Source organism: Alosa pseudoharengus, unplaced genomic scaffold (genome assembly GCF_046254945.1).
Source record: "Alosa pseudoharengus isolate Yale_2024_CS ecotype anadromous, Long Island Sound unplaced genomic scaffold, YU_APseudo_1.1 YU_APseudo_1.1_scf_12, whole genome shotgun sequence".
NCBI classification, from domain to species: Eukaryota; Metazoa; Chordata; class Actinopteri; order Clupeiformes; family Clupeidae; genus Alosa; species Alosa pseudoharengus.
Window position 1 is genome coordinate 9,796,312 of NW_027468587.1, and position 21,213 is coordinate 9,817,524.

The 21,213-nt window shown below is 40.6% G+C and overlaps 3 protein-coding genes across 7 annotated transcripts; 1 reads left to right on the forward strand and 2 right to left on the reverse strand.

The window, feature by feature from the left end:
• Window positions 1-3,240: 3,240 nt before the first annotated feature.
• On the reverse strand, window positions 3,241-9,867 carry isg20l2 (interferon stimulated exonuclease gene 20-like 2). 4 transcript variants are annotated; one of them, XR_012986230.1, is made up of 5 exons: window positions 9,417-9,867; window positions 8,186-9,062; window positions 7,730-7,930; window positions 4,065-6,538; window positions 3,241-3,392 (listed from the first exon to the last, which is right to left on the reverse strand). XR_012986230.1 is itself a non-coding variant. In XM_076280050.1 (4 exons), the coding sequence occupies exons 2-4, from the start codon at window positions 8,900-8,902 to the stop codon at window positions 6,425-6,427; spliced, it is 1,032 nt and encodes a 343-aa protein (XP_076136165.1). In that variant the 5' UTR covers window positions 8,903-9,062; window positions 9,417-9,867; the 3' UTR covers window positions 3,241-6,424. The 4 variants fall into 4 exon arrangements, 1 of the variants encoding a protein (XP_076136165.1); XR_012986228.1 differs by having other exon boundaries at window positions 3,241-3,687; XR_012986229.1 differs by having other exon boundaries at window positions 3,491-6,538.
• Window positions 9,152-18,997, forward strand: mettl25b (methyltransferase like 25B). Its single transcript, XM_076279635.1, has 10 exons — window positions 9,152-9,187; window positions 9,871-9,975; window positions 10,058-10,176; window positions 10,294-10,507; window positions 10,711-10,773; window positions 10,855-10,992; window positions 11,121-11,460; window positions 15,953-16,568; window positions 17,289-17,473; window positions 18,197-18,997. Exons 1-10 carry the CDS (start codon window positions 9,164-9,166, stop codon window positions 18,304-18,306), a joined length of 1,914 nt encoding a protein of 637 aa, XP_076135750.1. The 5' UTR covers window positions 9,152-9,163; the 3' UTR covers window positions 18,307-18,997.
• A 384-nt stretch (window positions 18,998-19,381) lies between these two features.
• Window positions 19,382-20,946, reverse strand: s100a1 (S100 calcium binding protein A1). Of its 2 annotated transcripts, none has more exons than XM_076280052.1 (3): window positions 20,889-20,946; window positions 19,896-20,058; window positions 19,382-19,803 (listed from the first exon to the last, which is right to left on the reverse strand). In XM_076280052.1, the coding sequence occupies exons 2-3, from the start codon at window positions 20,034-20,036 to the stop codon at window positions 19,654-19,656; spliced, it is 291 nt and encodes a 96-aa protein (XP_076136167.1). In that variant the 5' UTR covers window positions 20,037-20,058; window positions 20,889-20,946; the 3' UTR covers window positions 19,382-19,653. The 2 variants fall into 2 exon arrangements, with proteins under 2 accessions (XP_076136167.1, XP_076136166.1); XM_076280051.1 differs by lacking the exon at window positions 20,889-20,946 and adding an exon at window positions 20,804-20,883.
• Window positions 20,947-21,213: the final 267 nt, after the last annotated feature.

A 21,213-nucleotide genomic window follows, 5' to 3' on the forward strand; every position in this document is an offset into this window, starting at 1 on the left:
ACTTGAGCTAGACTTGCCACATCAGCAATGCTATCATCAATGTTCATGTTACTGAAAGGTTTCGTTGCTAGGCAACCATATACAAATGCCTCCAGTTTTATCGCGATTTTCAGACTAATAACTGAAAAACTAAAGATTGTAGACATTAACTGAACGAAGATTATAGCAATACACCACAACTTTGTCACTAGACGTGTTATCAAAACATATTTTTATGCCCAAACGATCTTAGTTTATAAAAGTTTGCTCTTAGAACAGCCTGGATGAAGTCAGCCATGTTTTCTAGGTTTCTGACTCCTAAATGGACCAATCAAAATCCTTGTACCGCCTTCTTCATTTGCATGTAAGTGCGACATTGCGCACTAGTTAACTAGTGAGCTGCTTTACTGCCACACATGCAAACTAGTGAGACTTAAATTGTTCCACTAGTTAACTAGTGGACAAAAACGGTCAGCTTGTTTGTGTTTTTAGGTGTAACTAGTTAACTAGTGAACAAAATATGCATGCCACTAGTTAACTAGTAAGCCTCACAACACCCTCACTAGTAAACTAGTGGGCATTTTGGCCTTTACATGTTAACATGTGAGCGTTTTGGCATCTCACTAGTTAACTAGTGGGGCTGCAATGGCCTTCACTAGTTAACTAGTGGGCATTTTGGGGCACACTAGTAAACTAGTGACACTTTTTGCACCTCACTAGTTAACTAGTCGAATGGAAATTGCCATGACTAGTTCACTAGTGGGTGTTTTGGTGCACACTAGTAAACTAGTGACAGTTTTTAGACCTCACTTGTTAACTAGTGGGCATTTGTGTCTTCACTAGTTAACTAGTGAGCAGTTCTGCCTTCACTAGTTTACATGTAAGTGTCACACTGAAGCCACTAGTTTACTAGCTAGAGTTCCTTTGGCCAGCATGTTAACTTGTGTGCCACATGCAAATGTTGTGGGTGGGATTTCGTGAAATTCAGCACTGTGATTGGTTGTCATGTTCTATTTGGACATAGAGAGCCAATAGAAAGCCTCAATTTCCAGAATTCTCCGCCTCCTAATTTGAATTCTGCGCCACTAGTTGACTAGTGTGAATTTTGTCTTGAACTAGTTTACTAGTATACATTTATGACCTCACTAGTTAACTAGTTTGGACAAATGATGCATTAACTAGTTAACTAGTGAGCCTGCTGCAATCACCTAGCTAGCTAGTAAGCCATTTATGGTTCACTAGTTAACTAGTGACATTGACCTGCTGCAACTAGTTAACTAGTGAGGTGTTTTGCCTTCACTAGTAAACATGTGCAAATTTTTGGCTGTCACTAGTTTAACTAGTAAGACCCAAAAGCCTTCAACTAGCTGACTGGTATGCATTTTGGCCTTTACTAGTTAACTAGTAGACATTTCTGGCTCTCACTAGTTAACTAGTGAAGCTAAAATGTGTTCACTAGTTAACTAGTGAGCCTTTTGGCTCCCACTAGTTAACTAGTGTGCATATTTTGGCCCTCACTAGTTAACACATTCTGTTTTTATTTGCATTTTACAGAACGTCCAAAGTTTTTCCGTGTTGGGGTTGTATATGTGAAAAGAAGGAGAGAATAGCACAGCTCTGCGTGCTTACTACTTATAACACACCATGTTTTATAACTAAACTAATATTTTGGTAACTCAGACCTTCATCAGAATGACTCGAACATCAGTTAAATAAACGTGGGAAGAAGTTACAGAACAGTAAGCAGACTACTCTGTCTTTCTTTTGATTTACACGTTTTAAATAGCTGCACTCACAAAGCAAATGTCAGTGTGTGCATGATTTATTTGTTGACTTGTTTTTCAGATAAATAAACTGTGAACAACCTCCAGCTGATTCTTTTTATGCATACTTGCAAGACCAACCAGCCATATTTGCCAACATGTTTGTCAAAAACACTTGTGTCAGAGACTGAGTTGATTTAGGAACTGTAACTGAAGACAAGGTGAAGAGTTAGGGACTTCACTCCTAACTCTGAATGCGGTTGACTACTAAGTACTAACAGGTGACCTGTGACATGGCAAACAACGTGGTGACTCACGCTGCTCATCTCTGTGGCAGACATGAAGTGATTCTCAGGTTGGCAAGCACAGCACAGACTGCAAGCAACAAGACAACCGAGGTGGGCGTGGGAGCGTGGTAGTGATGAGCAACGCACAGTGATGGGGAGGGAGGGTGAATACAGCTTTGTGCCCGTCCTGCTGAAGCTGACAGCCCAGGCTAGGTGTGAGGCCCTGGAGGAATTTAACATATAGGCACAGACTGGAGGGTCAACGCCAGGACTTAGGAGATGGCTGGACATTGCATCTCTTCACAGGAATAAGGAAGGCTGAGACAGATTTTCAAGGAAGTGGTTGGATCCAGAAGGATTTGTTTGATCTCCATGTTTCACAGTGTCTGTGTGCTATATTTACACGCTGAACTCTTTTTATTATTCATTAGGCATACTTTAATAGTCACGTATATTGAAGTGTATAAAAAAGGAATTCAAATAGAAGGTGAAACTACAAGAGCTATGCAGGAAGTTCATTATACTATACTTTATATATGATATTGGTAAAATGTTTGATTCACCTTGATCCCTGCTTCCTGTCAAAGAATTACTAATTCCTGTCAAACTAACCAAAACTCAGAACAATCCTTCAAAGCAGTGAACTACATGTAGCCTACAGGATGTTTAGGTGCTACCCACTTTTCTGAAATGGAAAGCCTGACCAAGAGGGAATTAGGGATGTAACGATTACCAGTATAATGGTAAACCGCGATAAAAATGTTGACGATAACAATTACCGTTTTCATTTCAAATTTCATAATTATCACAGTTGATTACTACGGTGTGAAAACCGTAAAATCCTTCCCAGCTTCATTCGAGCCTGCTTTTGACATAGGGGAGAGTGGAGTGAGTTGTGCCAGTTTTTACTTAAAGTGACTTTAAAGGGAGGCCATGAGAGTAATGCTTCCAACTACAATATGAACATATATTTCAGGATGTGGTGCATCTCTGGGAACAATCACTTTCAATCTGAAATATAGTATTTAAGAGATATAGCTTTCTGAAAAAAAGTGGTCTTATGGCACAACTTGCACCCGGTGCGGGGTAAGTTGTGCCTTTGAAGAGAATGCATTGGGGTAAATTGTGCCATCGATTATTGAAGTAAAACAGTATATTTTGATCTCAGACACTGTAATGCTTTATAAAAGCTAGACAAATTCAATACAAAATTACTCATTTAAGGTTTATTTAAAGTTATTTTACAACATCAAAGGCCAATTTTCTACAAGCCTATTACGCCACATGAGCACATCAAAGGTCATTTTCCATTGTCACACCAGTTTCATCCATGTTGTAGATCTTGTGTGGAGGGAAGTCATACCTGAAATGAGATTAAAGTTTTGTTGATCAGAGAAGTTTACAGCAGATTTAGGTGGTTGGATGTGGTTGTGTAGATGTCAACTCTGCCACTGCTACTACCTAGAGATGATGTTCCCCCTCTCCTTCCCAGGCTTCCTGGTCAGTGTGTGTGAAGTTCACAGCATTTCATGGACTTAGACCGTGAAACATTACTGCTAGTGCCTTTATATGTTCTGCCAGCTCCGTCTCCATACAGTATGCCCTGCCTGTCTTCCTCTTATAACTCTGTGGCATGATGGTATATTTCTATTTTTGGTCTAAAATAAAGAATGTCACATAGTTTTAGTAATAAAATGTAAGAATAAAATGCACAATTACAATAAAATAATATGTTTAAAACATTATTTATAAGTGGGGTGAGTATAAGTGGAGGTGCCACTGGCACAACTTAACCCAGGGCCTTTGGCACAAATCACCCCAACCCCACCATTTTGGAAAAAATGCATCATCCATCAGATTTGAGCTAACATCATGCTACCTGTATAGACTCATAATGTAGCTTACCAAAGCACTAAAACATGTGTGAAATGTTTCAAACTTGTCTATAACTGTTTTGACACAACAATCAAAAAAAACATGATCATTTTTTACTTTGAAAGGCAAAAAACAGTTCTTTTAACTTAAATGTGCTTACCTCTCATGCAATGAGGCTCTCTTCTCTGCAGGATGATTGAAATGGCTGAGTCTTCAAAAATGTGTGGTCACATGACCAATTTCTTCTATAGTTTCCTAGAAATATGGGGTGGCACAACTTCCCCACTGGCACCAATCACCCCACTCTCCCCTACAGTAGGCCTGGTACAATGGGGAAAAAAAACGGTACCCTACTGATTCTGTTGTCTAATTGATGGATTTAACTGCGATTCAGATTAAGTTACACCTAAAAGGCGGAACATTTTCACCGCAAAACGTGTACTGTATCATGTAGCCACTCTGCGTCTTTTTATACCATGATAATACTGAAAACCGTGATCACTTTGGTCACTATAAGCGGGAGGTTACATTTTCATACCGTTACATCCCTAGAAGGAATGGTGCATCACCTGAAGGCCCACTCTCTAATCTGCTACTGTCCAGTTGTGGGGGAGTGTAGTGTTCTGGATTTAGCCAACTGGTAGATGAGGTGCCGACAGCTCCTAGCCTCGAGTTTTGATGCTGCGCCCGAGAGAGCAAAGAACAGAGCAGTCCTGTGTGTGGACTCAGTTGACACAGTCACTTCAGTGGACAGTGCGAGTGGAGAATGCATATTTGAAAGTATGAGTAACTTACACAAATATGACTACAAATGAGGCAGCTTCACAAAGTTCTCTCCTATGCCAGTTCCAAATGTAATGGAAGATGATATACGGTTCAGGTACAGCCTAGACAGTTATGCTTTTAGTGCTAAATACCACTAAAACATGGACCATGCTCAGAGTACAGAGAACAAAAATCTGCCCTTTATTCCATCGACATGGTAAAGCCATAAAAGATTTGGTAGCTGATGAGCATGCTTTTTTCTGAATCACAGTTTCACCAAAACCACTAGAGGATTTATAAGACATTACCAAAGCCTTCCAGAGGTTTTTATGGAAGTTGAGTGTAATCCAAACCAAATCCTGAGTAATCTAATTAATGACCTGAAATAGATTGCCCACTGTCAACTGATGACGTGGAGACCACTCTTTTCCACCACTTAAAACACCTTTTAAGGAAAAGAGAAAAAAAATATGCTGAAGTCTGCAGGAATATATTATTCCTCTTTTGTATATCACTCCTCTCCCAGAAAAAACATTGATGGTTAAGATGACTGTACTGGAAAAAATATTTCTTTCTCTCATGGCATTTAAACAAGAAATAAGCATCCCAGCTCAATAAACACAGATTGTTGAGGAATGCTCCACTTTAACAGGTTGACTGAGTGCAGTCACAACACAGTGGTGTGGCGAATAGGGCAGTGATCGGGGGACTGAACTGAGAATGGTGTGTGTGTGAAGTGGCGGTTAGTGAGAAAAGCCCTTCTTTGATTAGCTGCAGCATCAGTGCAGCTGTGGAGCTTTGCATGAGCCCCGGCGTGGGGACAAGGAAGTGGCATAATTAATGTTGTGGTGTTGAATTCACAGGCGAGGAGCGATGCTTCTGCTCCAAGTTTGCCAAGGGCCCTGGCCAGTGGCTTAAAGAAGGGGAACAGTGTGAGCCGGGAGGAGTGAGATTAAGTCTCATCTTCCTCCCAGACAAACCTGTAACCTTCCATCCTAACCGCAGAGCGAGAGGGAATGGCCCCTCACTCTACACACAACTCCATCACTCCCGCTGCTAAGCGACTCATCCTAGACCGATGATCTGACATTATTCAGGCAACAGTAACTTTCCGCTCATTTCTCTAAGCAAGCTTAAAAAACTCAATTTTTAAAATCTACTTCTAAGTGCATAAGTTCCTCAATGAGTACTGAGAATGTGTGGTGTCCCCGCCCCAATTTCCAAAACTCATAGTCTGAGACTGGACTGTTCATGTGCATAATCAGTGGGGAGGAAGGCCGAGGGGTAGTGAACACTAAAAATATGGGACACCTCAATGTCCCCATGAAGACGAGAATCATTTGGGATTTCCTGAGTGTTTATGACATCCCTTGTTTCGGACATATTCAACACTTACATATAAAACATTCATCATTTCAAATGAGGTGTAAACGTTATTTAAAACACATTGACATGGCACAGAGAGATAGCAAGTATAAAATCATATTTTACTTTTTTTACCCCATGAAATTGACTATATTAAGCACCAACAGAGATTCTTGTCTGGTCTTTGTGGAAGGATCCCCATTTTTAAACATTCTCATTCCTCTACAACCTGAAGTTGAACTATTACTGCCCCCATGTGGCAGCATCAACCACATCAGAACATTTTCTCAGGGAAGCGCAGTGACTCCCAAGATAAAATCCGAAAATGTTGAATGGCAAAAAGTCTTCATATTAAATGCTTAAACAGAGGGCATAAGGTTCACAGTGTAATCACTGAGTAGGAGGTTTAGATGCTAATGCTTTCTCCCACTCCACAGCCACCATTTTGTACAAGTCCATGGTGGCCTTTGCATCTTCCACTGAGGAATGCCCATTCCGCCCAACCTGGAAAAAGGAAACAGCATTTTTCATAATAGCAGTACCTAGATCGCCTGAAGCAGCAAAGTTATTTTACCGACCGACTTTGGGGAAAAAGCAGAAATATGCATTTGTGGTCTGACAGACCAAACCATGGAGCCTTGACCATGGTGGTTTTCAAATCATAAATATACACGTTCAGACTTATTCTTTTGAAACTAGGAACTCAGATTTTGACTTTTGATTATGTTGCTTGTGCTGCTGATTAAGGGCCCCATAGCGTTTATTCTAGTGCATAATAATGTTTAACATGCATTATGATGGTGTTTGTATCAGTATATGTATAGTGGTAGCCTAGTTGTATCAATGTTTAATTAAGTCAAAAGTCAAATCAAATAAGTAGGCATACCCATAAGAAAGCAAAGTCTAAGATGAGATCACGCCTTTTTCTCCAAAAGGGAGTATTTTAAGATATTAAGTTGAACTTAAATAGAACTTGGGCTGAGACAGGAGGGATATTCCGCAGCTGAAGGTTCCTTGAACCCCACCATCAGCAACTTTTTCATGTCAACCCAAAATCCAGGAAACTTTCAGGGAACATTAATTTGCATATTGTTGGACAGTGAATGAATGTGATAAGATTCTGATTGGTCAATCCCATTGCCCTCTCTGATCTTAAGTTTCTGTGCCCTCAGTTCACTGTTGACTGAGTAATGTATGCTTGCTCAGAAGATTTGTTATGTCTCATATAGTGGCACTTCAAGGTGCTTTAATGATGGCTGTAATCTCAAAATATTTGATATACATGTTGGTCCAACCGTTATTAAAAGCTCTATACTTGCAGTCTAGTTTTCTTCTCTTTGAGCAAGGCATGAAACAAAATAAATTACTCATCGCCAACCTACTTATTCATCTGAGTGTCTCTCGTCTCATCCCTCTTCTCTCATCTTTCATTTTTCCTGTCAGCTGTCATAGCAACTTCAAACACAGACTCGACTTTATCAGAATGCACAGATTTGATTGGATGAGCAGCAGTAAGCTTAAGCGATGTGATGGTCCTTAAAGCTACTGAAGTTGGTTTTAATGCTCTTATTGTTATATGGAACATCTCTATAACTAGGATATGGGTCCAGGGTCTGGATAGGATCATGTTAAGGTCTGCCTGTTAGTGACCTCTGTTCTAGTGTATGGGAATGGGTCCCTCCATCTGGTGCTTACCTGAATGTCCCGATTGAAAAGAGCCTTGGTGAGTCTCTTTAAGGAGGCAACCTCTGTTTCTGGTATGCCTGCTTTCTTATTCAGGAGCGGGATGCGAGAGGTGTCTCGTGTCAGCCCAGCTGGATGAGTGTACTTCAGGGCCTTGAGATCATTGTGGATGGCATGGCCAACCACCACCCTGCCGGAGATGATCTTCAAAATCTACAAACATTGTCAAAAAGAAGGGACACTGAATACTGCACTGTCACCAACAAGGCCACTCAAGTTCTTCTTTGTTTTATTGACATTCACAGATTTACAGTACAGTGTTACATTTGAATACTACTCTCTGAAAGCAAAAGATAACATCAGCATTTCTGAAAGAAGGCTTTTTCAAATACTGTCAAAGGCTACTGGATTTTTATTTTACATCAAATCTACAGACACTATTAAAGACAAAAATCACTGTTCACGCACCTCTTTTTTGGCTTCTATAAATGGTGTGGCGTTCCGTAGGTTCTGCCAACGGATTCCACTCCAGCGGGTTCTCAGATCCGTAACTGGATTGATGGGTTTGATGAACTTGTCATAGACAACGTCACCCTCATAGGACACAATACTGCAGCGGGCTAACTCACTGTTTTTACCCTTTGGCCCTGTGCCCACCATCTCACAGTCTATGGCCAAGTACTTCAGTGGATTACCACAGGGGGGCACACTCCCCTGGACCGATTGTGTGACAACAATGCTCTCTGAGGTGGCTGTAACCGTTCTTTCCTGAGGTAAGGATGAGCTGGCACTGGCTGCAGGGGCTGTGGGTTTCTTGGTCTGACTAGAACCGAGGCAGGGTTTCGGGTTAGTATGGACTGAAGTAGAAGTGGAGGAACTTGCACCTTCTCTTTGCTGTGGGGTGAATTTTGTGTGGAAGGATTTGCTGGCTTCTGAAGCTTGTTTACCAGCAGTGTGGAAAGGCTTAGGTCCTGGGTGATGCTGCTGGTGTTGGAATTTGCCGTTTGGGCACGAGTTGTGTCTTTGCTGGGTCTTGTTTTGTTTGTTATTCAGGAAGCCTTTTCTTTCAAGGAATCGTCGGCTCTTGAGGAAACGTTTGTGCTTGTCGTTCCCTGTTGGCTTTTTACAATCCCCGCCAGTCTCACTACTGCCAGACACATCATAATGCACCATGAGTCCCGACATTTTTGACAGTGGTCTTTCAACTACCTGCACACTGTTCTGATGGTTGCAGTCGGTCACTGTTTAACACGATGTGGAGTGGGAAGACTGGAGGTGATGTTGATGTAGATCAATTAAAAATTCAGTAAGTAAAAATGCCAAACCATGTCTGCCTCTTGAACATCTAAAACAGAAGACCAACCGCATTTATTTAACAGGAAATACAATACAGTCCAGAGGTTAAGTAACCGCACACATTTCACAGAGGTTTCAACAACATTGGACATGGACTTCACGTTAGCCTACAAGGTGCTTGCCTTTATTCTACCTATAGTTTAACCTTACAACTAGTTAGGAAATTATTTTTTTGGTATTGGTATGCGGTACCAAAACCAGCAATATTTTTGAGAACAGCTGAGCTAATGTCGCAAACTCAAGTAACGTTAAGTAAGCTAACGTTAGCCTTTGAGCTAACATGGTTAGCTCCTATCTCACTAGCGAACATTCAATCATTTTTAAACAAAAATCGCAAACCTACCGAATGACTTTTGTTTCCGTGTTATGTAGCCGTAAAATCATTAGTCCAGATGTAGGCCTACTAGACCATAAAAACTGACATAATCATATGTTAACTCTACTGTTGGCCACGCTGATTTGTTTCGGCTTCCTGGGACCTGGGAACTACAACGAATGTGCTTCCGGGTACAAACGCAATGTGGGAAACCGGGGTTAGGAGCTAGATGGTCCTATTTCTTTCATTGACTTCATAACTGCATTTTTACTGTATGTGCCGAGCTGATGAATATGACCTAAGTATATGACTGTGTATTATCGAAAAGTAGGTCACTAGATTGACTGAATTGCAGCAAACTAAAGGCATCTTATGTTATGGTTCTCAGCAGGCGGGCAAAACAGCATTAGTTATGTCTTGACAATCTCTTTGATAAATTGCCGTGGGCGACTTCTTTACCCTTTTTTTGTGCTGCCCTCAGAGGATGTTCTCTGCCACCCTCACCGATGAACAACAGAGACATTTGGCGAAGAGTGTTACGAATCTGCTTTCTCTTTACAAGCACATCTCAGATTCATACATCATTGTAAGTCATTTATCCACTACTGTGTTTCCCTTTTACACGTTATAAGGTTGAGCTACAGGCTGTTTAACTCGATTGTCTGCAGGAGTTTTTCAGTGAAAATCTCTGGGAGTCCTTGCCATTAAGCTGGCAGGAGCCTCTAAATCAGCTGTCACCACCACAGATTGCTGATCTACTGCTTGACAAAAGTGTCACAAACAGAGGGTAAGGTTGTGAGCTATCTTTTTAGGTTTGGCAAAAGCGTACAGATCAGATTTTTGTTGATGTACCCTATACAAATCTCTCTCTCTCCCTCCCTCCCTCAACCTGCCACTTGAACAGATATCCATCTGTCTGGCCTCTCTCTCTCCTCGCCTTCCGAGCCTCTGCCCATGCGTTGGCCTATCCGAGAGTCCCTCCTGATCAGGGGTCAATCCATCCTGGGATAAAGCCGGAAGAATTCCACAGCAATCAAAGCCAGAGTTCCCTCTTAGGACACATCTTCCGAAAGCATGTGAAACCAAAGAAGCAGCATGAGATTCGCAGGCTGGGGATGGTATGCTCAGAGGACATTGTGTAGGCTTGATGCCATCATCAATGTCGTAACCTTAGTAACATTTAGCATCAGAGTAGCGTCTTAATCCACCACCAGTCACACAAAAATTATAGGACCAAAGATATTTCCCCCATTTTGTCAAGGTTATTAGTTTTGAAGGTAGTCAGTACATGTGTTGATTTGTTTCTTGTCTCTTTTGTCAGATGGTGACAAATCTGTGTCAACAGACCAACTGTGATGACGTTGTTGACGTGGGTTCAGGACAGGTAATTCTTGCCCACTTTTACACAAAACAAATTAAGAACAGCGATGCACCAAATGTATCTTAATTTTTAATTGATTATTAGGGGCACCTGACACGTTTTTTATCCTTTGGGCTCGGCTTGTCTGTCACTGCAATTGAGGCAGATGCCAACCTGGTGTCGATGGCCAAAAAGTTTGACGGACAGCTCCGCTTTACACTGGAAAAGGAGAGGCTCAAAAAGGTAGCTGTTATTAAGCTTCTAACAAAACAAACTCCATGTTCATTTCAGCTAAACTCACTTTCCCCCCTATTATACCTACCTAACTGCCAATCAAACAATGTCTCAAATGCCCATTTCTACCCTCCTAGACTGACGCTAACCATATTCCCCAAGTGGTGTCTGGTCCGTCACCTCATCACGTTGTAGGCTGGGTCAATCCAAAGGCCTCGTGGGAAGACTTCATTGAGCAGCTGAATAGGAGGGACGATGAAAGTGAGTGGCCGGCCTCCGCTGGTGGCCTCTGTAAAAAGAGACAGTGGATATCCATGTCAGCCTCGGATCATCAGCCGGACTCCAAGGGCCAGTGTCTGCGGTCAGCGGAGTGTGACTCGCCAAGCTGCGCTGAAGGAGCCATAGCCAGAGCGCTGTCAATGCACCAGGTGACAGATTGCCCTGGCCCCATTTTGGAGGACCTCCAGGCACACGACTGTTCCAAGGATTAAAGTTCTCCGTCGTAGGACGGATTTCCGTCAATTTGATTTTAGAAATGTCATATTTGAGATCGATGCAGATCCGATGAGAAAAAAAAATAGGAGGGGGGGGGGCGGCTATCACCTTTTCTTTTCCTTTCCTTTTTTTAAGGCAACTACAAATATTAGGTCCGATGAATTAATGTGTGTGATGATAAATGTTTAAAGACCTAGCTGCTAATAGTGTTCTTGAGAACTTTCTGTGTCTCAATCAGTGACTGCTCAAGAAGATAGCCTAGCCTACCTCAGCCATGAGTTCCGCTTTGTTTATGTTAGCTACACGCTTGTCTCGTTGGCCTGGGGCGTTTGCTTTAAAAAAAAGAACACATATGGAGGACTAATAACGGTCTAAAAGTTGGATTATAGTGACACAATCGAGACAGCTGATGAGGTTGGCAAATCCGTTTAACTTTTTTGGATATGATATTGTGAGCTCTATGTGCGAATTCGGAGAAGAAGCGTAGGCCTAGGCTGTTCTTTCCGTGCATCAATGTAGACAATTTCTTACTATCGCGAACTCTTGTCAGGGGAGGTCATTCATTTTGGGTGTCACCTATGACTTGAACAGATAGCCTGCTATGCCACCCCATGTAGGCTACTATTATTGTTACAGTTTTTAATCAATGCAACTAACATTATGTGTAAAGCGACGCAATATAAACCGTATGCAATGTATTATCCCGTCTGTTATGACATGTACAACAATGTTTTTCACAATTTGCAACGGAAGGTTTTGACAGCGTGTTAACATAAAATAATAATAATATTGTCTTCATCGCGAACTGTTTAGTAAGGGGGTCAGTCGTGTTTGTGACGCACAGGCAGCCTTGTAGCCTATTTTGCTTTAGGCCTCACTTATAACGACAGTAGGTTGTGAGTGTATGTTGACAAAAAATAACCATGCAATCAAAATAGTCAACTTAAAACTTTGCTAAAAAATATTATTAATTTATAGCACAAAACCATAACCAGTATGCCTACCAGAACCTCGCATATTAGCGTAATTTGCGTCTATTTGGCAAGGCCACTAGCTGTCATGGATGCGTTGTTGCTAAAGGAAGGCAGGTGTCAAAAGCTAAAAAATAAATGGAGATGGGCAGCTGTTGGAAATGGGGGAGAACTAACAAGCCATGGTGTAAAGAAATGAAAGTGCCAGGGGCAGTGTTTGGCAAGTTACTTCAAAATCGTAATGTATTATGTATTACTTATTACTGTCATTTCAAAGTAATTTGTTACATTATAATATTACTGTCTTTGAATTGTAAGGCATTACACTACTATTGTATTACTTTTAAGTTACTTTTACCAAAATATCTAGAAATATGGATTTGGAATTCTAAATGCAGTTTATTATGCTCAATGCAGCTCATTCCTTCTAATGGAGGGCGATGGGGTATAACATGACTGAGCTAGGCTTAAGGCTAACAGTAGAATGCAATAGGCGCAGTGATGGCTCATGATGCAATACAAGGAACAATCATAGCCAGAATTTTGTTAAAAGCAGACAAAAGGTCGAAGTCTGGTCAATTGTGATAGAAATGCTGTAACTTTAGGCTTAGGCCTACTCATTAAAATCAACAGAGAGCCCACTACCTGTATATTGTAACCCAAAACTTGTCAAGATAGGCTACGCAGTGCCACTGCTGGCCATTTTGGTGCCCTAACTGGTGAAATACAGTATTAACCCAAGTATGTCATCATATGGTCAACTATAAAGATGTAGGCTAATCTGCCTGTTCCCAGGGATGGGTAGTATTTCTGAAACATGTAATATGTATTTCAAATACAAAATAGTATTTTGTCATTTGTATTTTATTTGGTTGAAGGAAATGGCTCTGTATTTTGTATCAAAATACTTTATTGGTGTGTATTTTTGTATTTTAGAAATACTGCAAAATACTATATGTGAAACACACTAAAAAAAGTAGATACTACACACAGGTGTAATGAATAATTGGTAATTAGGCAACAATGGTTTATTTTTATCGCAATCAGCTAATGTGAGAACAGCTAACAGCTTTTCAGTGACGGCTATTGTTGAAGCATCAGCTCTGGTCTGAAGCACTGGTGTGAAGTCGTACGCAAGTAAAGATGAGCAAGTTTACCTGTGCAAGTTCACATAAGGGCACCGACAAAGGCAACCATGTCCTATTGTCTCCATGCCAATCTTTAACAGAAAAAATGTCAGATATCTCAATGAACCACAATGACATCAATAGATGGTAAGGTGTTGAGTGTGTTTGAATTCCCTTCCTTGTAGCATCCATTTCTGCATTCTACAGTGGGGACAAGTTCACCTTGTTTAATTAAATAACAATTCTATTTCCTTATTAGCTGCATACTTGAGGTTGGAGATATTAAGGCATATCAAGTTTCTCACATACTGGAACTTCAAGATACATAGCCTTATGATTTTCTTATTCAGTTCTGCACTGGACTTGAATTACGACACGCTAACCATCGCAAAGTGTTCTGATGCTGGGAACAGGCAGGGATGGGCAAAAATACATCAGAATGTATTTCAAAATAAAATACCTAATACCCTCATTTTTAATGTATCAAAATAAACTACAAAATACAGTAACCATATTATGTATCAAAATAAAATACTGTATTTTTGTATTTAGAAAATACTCAAAATACTTTTTTCAAGGAAGTATGAAAGCACTGCAAAAAAAGCTTTTTAATATCCCCAAACATTTAGCCTATTAAAACTATATAGTAAAAAACAATACAATTTGGCCCGTCATACCAAATAGTATACCGTATGCAAGTTCATGTAGTGTGATCAGAAGAATAATTCAAGAATTTACATTTACATTTAGTCAACTAGCTGATGCTTATCCAAAACGACTGACATAGCTTACAATTAACCACATTATAATCAATAGGCCAAAATCATAATTGTGTATCTGTGCCGAATTTCGTAATTCAAGTCCAGTGCAGAACTGAATAAGAAAATCATAAGGCTATGTATCTTGAAGTTCCAGTATGTGAGAAACTTGATATACCTTAATATCTCCAACCTCAAGTATGCAGCTAATAAGGAAATAGAATTGTTATTTAATTAAACAAGGTGAACTTGTCCCCACTGTAGAATGCAGAAATGGATGCTACAAGGAAGGGAATTCAAACACACTCAACACCTTACCATCTATTGATGTCATTGTGGTTCATTGAGATATCTGACATTTTTTCTGTTAAAGATTGGCATGGAGACAATAGGACATGGTTGCCTTTGTCGGTGCCCTTATGTGAACTTGCACAGGTAAACTTGCTCATCTTTACTTGCGTACGACTTCACACCAGTGCTTCAGACCAGAGCTGATGCTTCAACAATAGCCGTCACTGAAAAGCTGTTAGTGTCTTTGAACACAGCTGTTCTCACATTAGCTGATTGCGATAAAAATAAACCATTGTTGCCTAATTACCAATTATTCATTACACCTGTGTGTAGTATCTACTTTTTTTAGTGTGTTTCACATATAGTATTTTGCAGTATTTCTAAAATACAAAAATACACACCAATGAAGTATTTTGATACAAAATACAGAGCCATTTCCTTCAACCAAATAAAATACAAATGACAAAATACTATTTTGTATTTGAATTACATATTACATGTTTCAGAAATACTACCCATCCCTGGGAACAGGCAGATTAGCCTACATCTTTATAGTTGACCATATGATGACATACTGATTAATACTGTATTTCACCAGTTAGGGCACCAAAATGGCCAGCAGTGGCACTGCGTAGCCTATCTTGACAAGTTTTGGGTTACAATATACAGGTAGTGGGCTCTCTGTTGATTTTAATGAGTAGGCCTAAGCCTAAAGTTACAGCATTTCTATCACAATTGACCAGACTTCGACCTTTTGTCTGCTTTTAACAAAATTCTGGCTATGATTGTTCCTTGTATTGCATCGTGAGCCATCACTGCGCCTATTGCATTCTACTGTTGTTAGCCTTAAGCCTAGCTTAGTCATTATGTTATACCACATCGCCCTCCATTAGAAGTGCAATGAGCTGCATTGAGCATAATAAACTGCATTTAGAATTCCAAATCCATATTTCTAGATATTTTGGTAAAAGTAACTTAAAAGTAATACAATAGTAGTGTAATGCCTTACAATTCAGAGACAGTAATATTATAATGTAACAAATTACTTTGACGATTTTGAAGTAACTTGCCCAACACTGCCTGTAGGTGGCATTAATTATATAGTAAGTGTACCCTGTAGCCTCGTTTTGGTTTAAACAATGGCCGTCGTGTGAATAAGGCGAATACTCCCTTTACTTTGCTGTTTGCATCTTTTTGTACATTAAAAACCAATAGGTCGCGACCGCAAAAGGGGTGCTATCTCTATAGGTATATATGAAGAATGTATGACTTATGGCCTGAAAAAAGTTCAGTCAAACGATTTTTTTTCACTTTAATCCCTGCTGTTCATCAGATTCGGCGCCAGCAGCAGATGTCAAACACACCCAAACGCCACTGGTGAAGCGTCCCTGTAGGTCCAGTCCAGTGGTTTGCTCAGGACAATCAGCTAGCTGCCTGTTTAATAGCACCTTGTCGGACTCGACTGCTGGCCCTGGGGATGAGGAGCGCATGGGCGGAGGTTTCGTCTTAACTGGCCTCCATGCTTGCGGAGACCTGAGCGCCACCCTCCTGCGCCATTTTGTCAGCTGCCCTCGCGTTCAGGGCATCACCTCGGTGGCCTGCTGCTACATGAAGATCACCACCAAGGAGAATCCCTCTCCGCCTGGTGTCCTTGCCCCTCCCCCCACCGCCCAATCGGCTGACGCCCTCACGCCCTCTGACTTTGGCTACCCAATGAGCGAGTGGGTGAGGGGATTGCCCGGGCACCAGCTGTCCTATAAGGCGCGAGAGGGGGCGTGCCACGCGGTGGAGGACTATGTCCACAGGCTCCGTGAGGAGAGCGAGCTGCTGAAGACGCACTGCTATCGGGCCGTGCTGGAGACAGTCATCCGGGAGGCGCGTCCAGACGTGCGCAGGGCCGGCATCCAGACCATCAAGAAAGCACACACCCTTCCCTTTGCAGAGTCAGTACATGGGCCGCCTTGTGTGACTTGGCACCAAGTCTAAACTAAGCCTGCACAATGAATTGATTTTTAATCAAACTCACAATTTGAACTAATGCATTCAATTGCAGAAGCTGCCATTAATGGTGCAGCTCACAGTTCTGTCCCAATCTTGTCACATGCATGATTTTTATATTCATGTCACGCTCCTTGTGTGATAGATAGTGAAGCTCTGTGGCTAGGCATGCTGGGCATCAGTGGCCCAACTTAAAGCAAAATTTGGAATATTGAACTAAAATCTTGACTTGCAGTTAGATATTTTCCCCAAATCGTGCAGCCATAGTCTAAATGGTTTTATATGTTTGAGCATTCACTAACTTTATTGAGGTAGGTAAATAGGCTCTGGGTAAATAGTACTGAATAATGGCACCTGTGGCTCCTTTTTACATACATTAACTACAGAAAGAATTTGTATTTCCCAAAAATACACTCTCTTGGTTTGTCCATCAGACTAATTTAGACTAGTATTTTCAGATTCTTTTTTAAGAGAGTGAATGAAGTATTTAGCTCATTATCTTGAGAGGCTGAAAATGAGTGGTTGAAATTATGCCGTATTAAACAAAACAAAAAAGAAAGCTCATTGTATACCAGCTAAATAAAATGCAGTAACTATATTAACCATATGAAATACCTCCGCCCTGTGATTTCACTCTAATAAAAGCATAACACGTACCACTGCAGATATGCCCGACTAGGTCTGCCACGCGTGGGCCTACCTGCTGACCTGCCTCTGGACCAGGCGCGCGTGGACGCTATGCTGCAACAGCAGGGCCGTGTGGTGACCTATTTCAGCCTGGTGCTGCTGTTGGCCCCTGTGGTGGAGACTCTGGTGCTGCTGGACCGGATGCTCTTCCTGCAGGAACAAGGTGAGCCCAGACTGCTCTCTGGAGTTTTCTGTGTCGGTTTACGCAAGGCCATGTTATTCCAAGAGTTACTGTTAAAAATAGCATAGAGGTAGTCCAGGGATGCCTAATCTACAATTGTTTAGTGTACTACCTACCTAGTCGTGGCCATGTTAATCCCAAGGTGACCAAACTTAAAAAAGGTTATTTGTTAAAATATAAATGTATACCTGCATCTTTGTCAGATTAATCTGACTTGCAGAAAGACAGTGATATCATATACAGTTAAGAACAAAATTATTCATACCCCTGGCAAATATTGATGTAATGTTGATTTTCTCTTGACCAATATGTTTGTTCTGACTGAAAATGACACTGCCACATGCCAAAAGGTTGTAAGACAATGTGGTAGAAACATGGAATCAAAAAAATAAGGTGTATGGGGTATGAATAATTTGACACTGCCACATGCCAAAAGGTTGTAAGACAATGTGGTAGAAACATGGAATCAAAAAAATAAGGTGTATGGGGTATGAATAATTTAGTTCTTAACTGTACCGGTAGTCATACGTGCTATTGCATGGTGTTTTATTCATTTAATTATCACCCGCTCAGCATGTAATGTGCACATAATGTCAAATTCTAATCTGACAGCTAGAGCCATGTTTAAATGTCATAAAAATAAAAAAAATTGTGACGTGAATGACTAAAGGCATGTCTTATGTCCTGTTACTGATGTGACGGCAGGTATACCGAGCCAGCTGGTGCCTCTCTTTGATCCTGCTTTCTCTCCTCGTAACCTGGTACTTGTGGCCGTGAAGCAGGGACTTACCCGAGGGGTAAAGGATGCTTGTTGAACATAAACGTACAAGAAGGTTTTTATTATACAACACAGGGCCATCACTGTGCTTCACAATGTCGATATCATACGAGTTTCATGTGTAGTACCGTCGACAGAGTGTATTTACAGATTATGTTGGTTTTCATTTTAAGGAATTTTTAGTTTTCAGAGATGACCGCATCTACAAGTATGCATTTTTGGGGCATAATATATACATTAAAATGTATTACATTTTTTACTGTAGAGTTTATGACAGACTGGACTCATGGGATACAGTCTTTTGGAATAAATGGTTGTAATGTATACTGTGCTTGTTGTATGTATGTGGTTGTATACCAAACACACCTGTGATTTATTCAACATTTTAAATAATGTTTTGCATAATTCATGGAACAGGTGGAAAGATGAGACTATTTAAGAACATATTAGGCAGTCTGTGCATCTTATTTGAATGAAATCAGTGTGGTGTATTGAAAAGGTTAAAAACATGTTCTTCAAACCAAATTTCCATTTACTGCGATGTCTGTCTAAGCATGTATGCTCCTTCAATTTCCCTGAGCTGCTCAGTATTTAAGGTGAAATGGGGCTTGATATTCTATTGCCTGGGGTCCAGTTATTTTGTTTTGCTCTGGCATATCCAGTAGATAGAAACCATGGAAAGGTCTGCTCCCTGGGGAGCTGCAGAAGCCATGTACCTATAAATAAAAGCAAAGAAAGGCCTTGGGTGGTTGTGTCTTGAGATTTTGGAAAGGTTTGTATGTACTTATAGTGCCTTCATAGCCTCAATGAAAAATTCTTTATCACCTCTGAAGCATAGAACTATGTGTTTAAAGTGTTCCATCAAAGTGATATTTAAAAACTCTGGTGAAAGTATCAATTTCATTCCCAATTTCTTTCAAGCCTCTGTTTGACATTATAAATTACAATTAGGTATGGGCTACACAGGTTGTTTTACATGAGTGACAGGTTAAATAATAGACTGCAGTTCTGGCAGGCACCTGGTCCTTACAGCTTTGATTTAATCAGTGTGTTGGAGAAAAGGGACTTAGGTCATACTCAATAAAAAAAAAATAGAAAGCACACACTAGGAGTCTTGAGAGGAAATGTATATTTTACTACAACTTACCACAAAGTTGTTAGTCATAGGTGTACAATTCCAAATACACTTCCCATTAAGTTTGAAATACATTTAAATTATTCACATTGATCTAACAACAAATGTTAATTAAATGTGGTATTAGCAACATTTTTCAAAGGACTGTAACAAACATGTTGATCATATTAAAATGATTACCAAAGATATACCTGCCTGCCTTCATGTTATGTGAAGGACAGGTTAGGAAACATGCCAACAAGAAAAGACTTAGTTCTTCATACTCTCCACAAAGAATTCATTGCAAGCAACAGTTAGTGCTGCAACCAGGACAACAAATTCTTGAAAGTCGACTTCCCCATCACGATTTTCATCCAGGTCAGACATAATTTTTTCCACGACCATTGGGTCTTTACTGGCCTACAGATTGGATGTTGGAGAAACCAGTTAAATGTATGTGTATGGTTATATGACTAAAGTAACTTGAATTGGTGAAAACATGTAGGACTCACCGCCAGAAAGTCACTGAGTTCTCCCTGTAACAGACTCTTCAGTTCGACTTTGCTCAACTTGTACTTGTCCCCTTCTTTTGAAGAGTAGTTATGGAATACTTTGATAAGGCCCTCCATTGATTTTTCCAACTGGGACGCCATTTTTCTTTCTGATCAGTGAAGCCTGGGTGAAAAAGGCCCTGAGGTTAACATTAGTAACCTTTTACAACACATTTCTCAACATGCCTTCAGGCCCAAACAAAATTAGTCACCAATTAAATTTAACCCAAAAGATTAACAAGGCACAATACTATTTTTCCTTACAACAAATTTCCTTTCAATTATATTTGAGGTCATTGTGTGCCAGACTGTGATATCTGTTACGTTGATGTCGATATGAGCAGACAGAATTGTATAAATTATGCATGCCCTCTTTGTTTGAGTTTGTCCAAGTTGAACATCCAACAAGAGGTACATCCATTAGCAAAACGATGTTATCAGATCTTGCCTAAATGAACAAAGGCTTCATATAACAATCAAGGCTACATCACTCACAGCACATTGGTAATTTTGAAAGGCCAGTTCTACACGTTACATAATAGTTAAATACATTTAACAGTAGCAATCCCCATATTACATAGCTAAGAAGTTGGGGAATTATTTTTATTCGGTTTAGTGAAAATGTTAAGTTGGCTATAGCCTGTAGACTAAACGAGGCCTTTCGCCCCAAGCAAGATGAAATTTGACGCATAGGCCATCACGCGCAAGGTGTCTAAAAGACTGCATACCAATTAAACTAAAAGCGTAGAAAATGGCTTAATATCGTAGCTAAATGTAGGCCTAGCAGAATTCTAAAAAAAACACTCCAGACCTCAACTTCTAGGCTCTAGATGCGTCCATTCAGTCTAGAATTCTGTATGAAAACTTACCTAGGCACCGCGTAGAGACAGGAGAAGAATGACTCGTTCGTGTGTGTGAATGTAACATTCAACTGAATATAAAGCTTCGCCTCACCTGCTCAATGATTCAACACAAGGCGCCTCCTCCTTGCCGTAGCTTACCTTCCCACGACGTACCACAGGTGCCATCTGCCTGGCAGGTAACCCTGCAGTAAGCCTACGTCATTGGTTGTAAAAGGGACCGATCTTCATTAAATAGGTTGTGGAGACATTCTTATTCCGCGCATTTTATTTGAGGTGCATATGAGGCGTCAGCCGTGCATGTCTCTTACATTATTCATCTTCTAAATGTGCGTATGTTAAACTTTTGCCAGCACGCCATCGTGTTTCAGACACGATTATTAGTAGGCTTACACTATATAAATATCGTTAATATTTAG

Coding starts and splice junctions, on each gene's coding strand:
- isg20l2 (XM_076280050.1), bottom strand. CDS start 8,902: ATGTCGGGACTCATGGTGCATTATGATGTGTCTGGCAGTAGTGAGACT. Junction 7,931..8,185: donor TTATAGAAGCCAAAAAAGAG/GTGCGTGAACAG, acceptor CAATGTTTGTAG/ATTTTGAAGATCATCTCCGG. Junction 6,539..7,729: donor TTTTCAATCGGGACATTCAG/GTAAGCACCAGA, acceptor TCCTTTTTCCAG/GTTGGGCGGAATGGGCATTC.
- mettl25b (XM_076279635.1), top strand. CDS start 9,164: ATGGACTTCACGTTAGCCTACAAG. Junction 10,774..10,854: donor TTGACGTGGGTTCAGGACAG/GTAATTCTTGCC, acceptor ATTGATTATTAG/GGGCACCTGACACGTTTTTT. Junction 10,993..11,120: donor AAAAGGAGAGGCTCAAAAAG/GTAGCTGTTATT, acceptor CTACCCTCCTAG/ACTGACGCTAACCATATTCC.
- s100a1 (XM_076280052.1), bottom strand. CDS start 20,036: ATGGCGTCCCAGTTGGAAAAATCAATGGAGGGCCTTATCAAAGTATTC. Junction 19,804..19,895: donor AACTCAGTGACTTTCTGGCG/GTGAGTCCTACA, acceptor TCCAATCTGTAG/GCCAGTAAAGACCCAATGGT.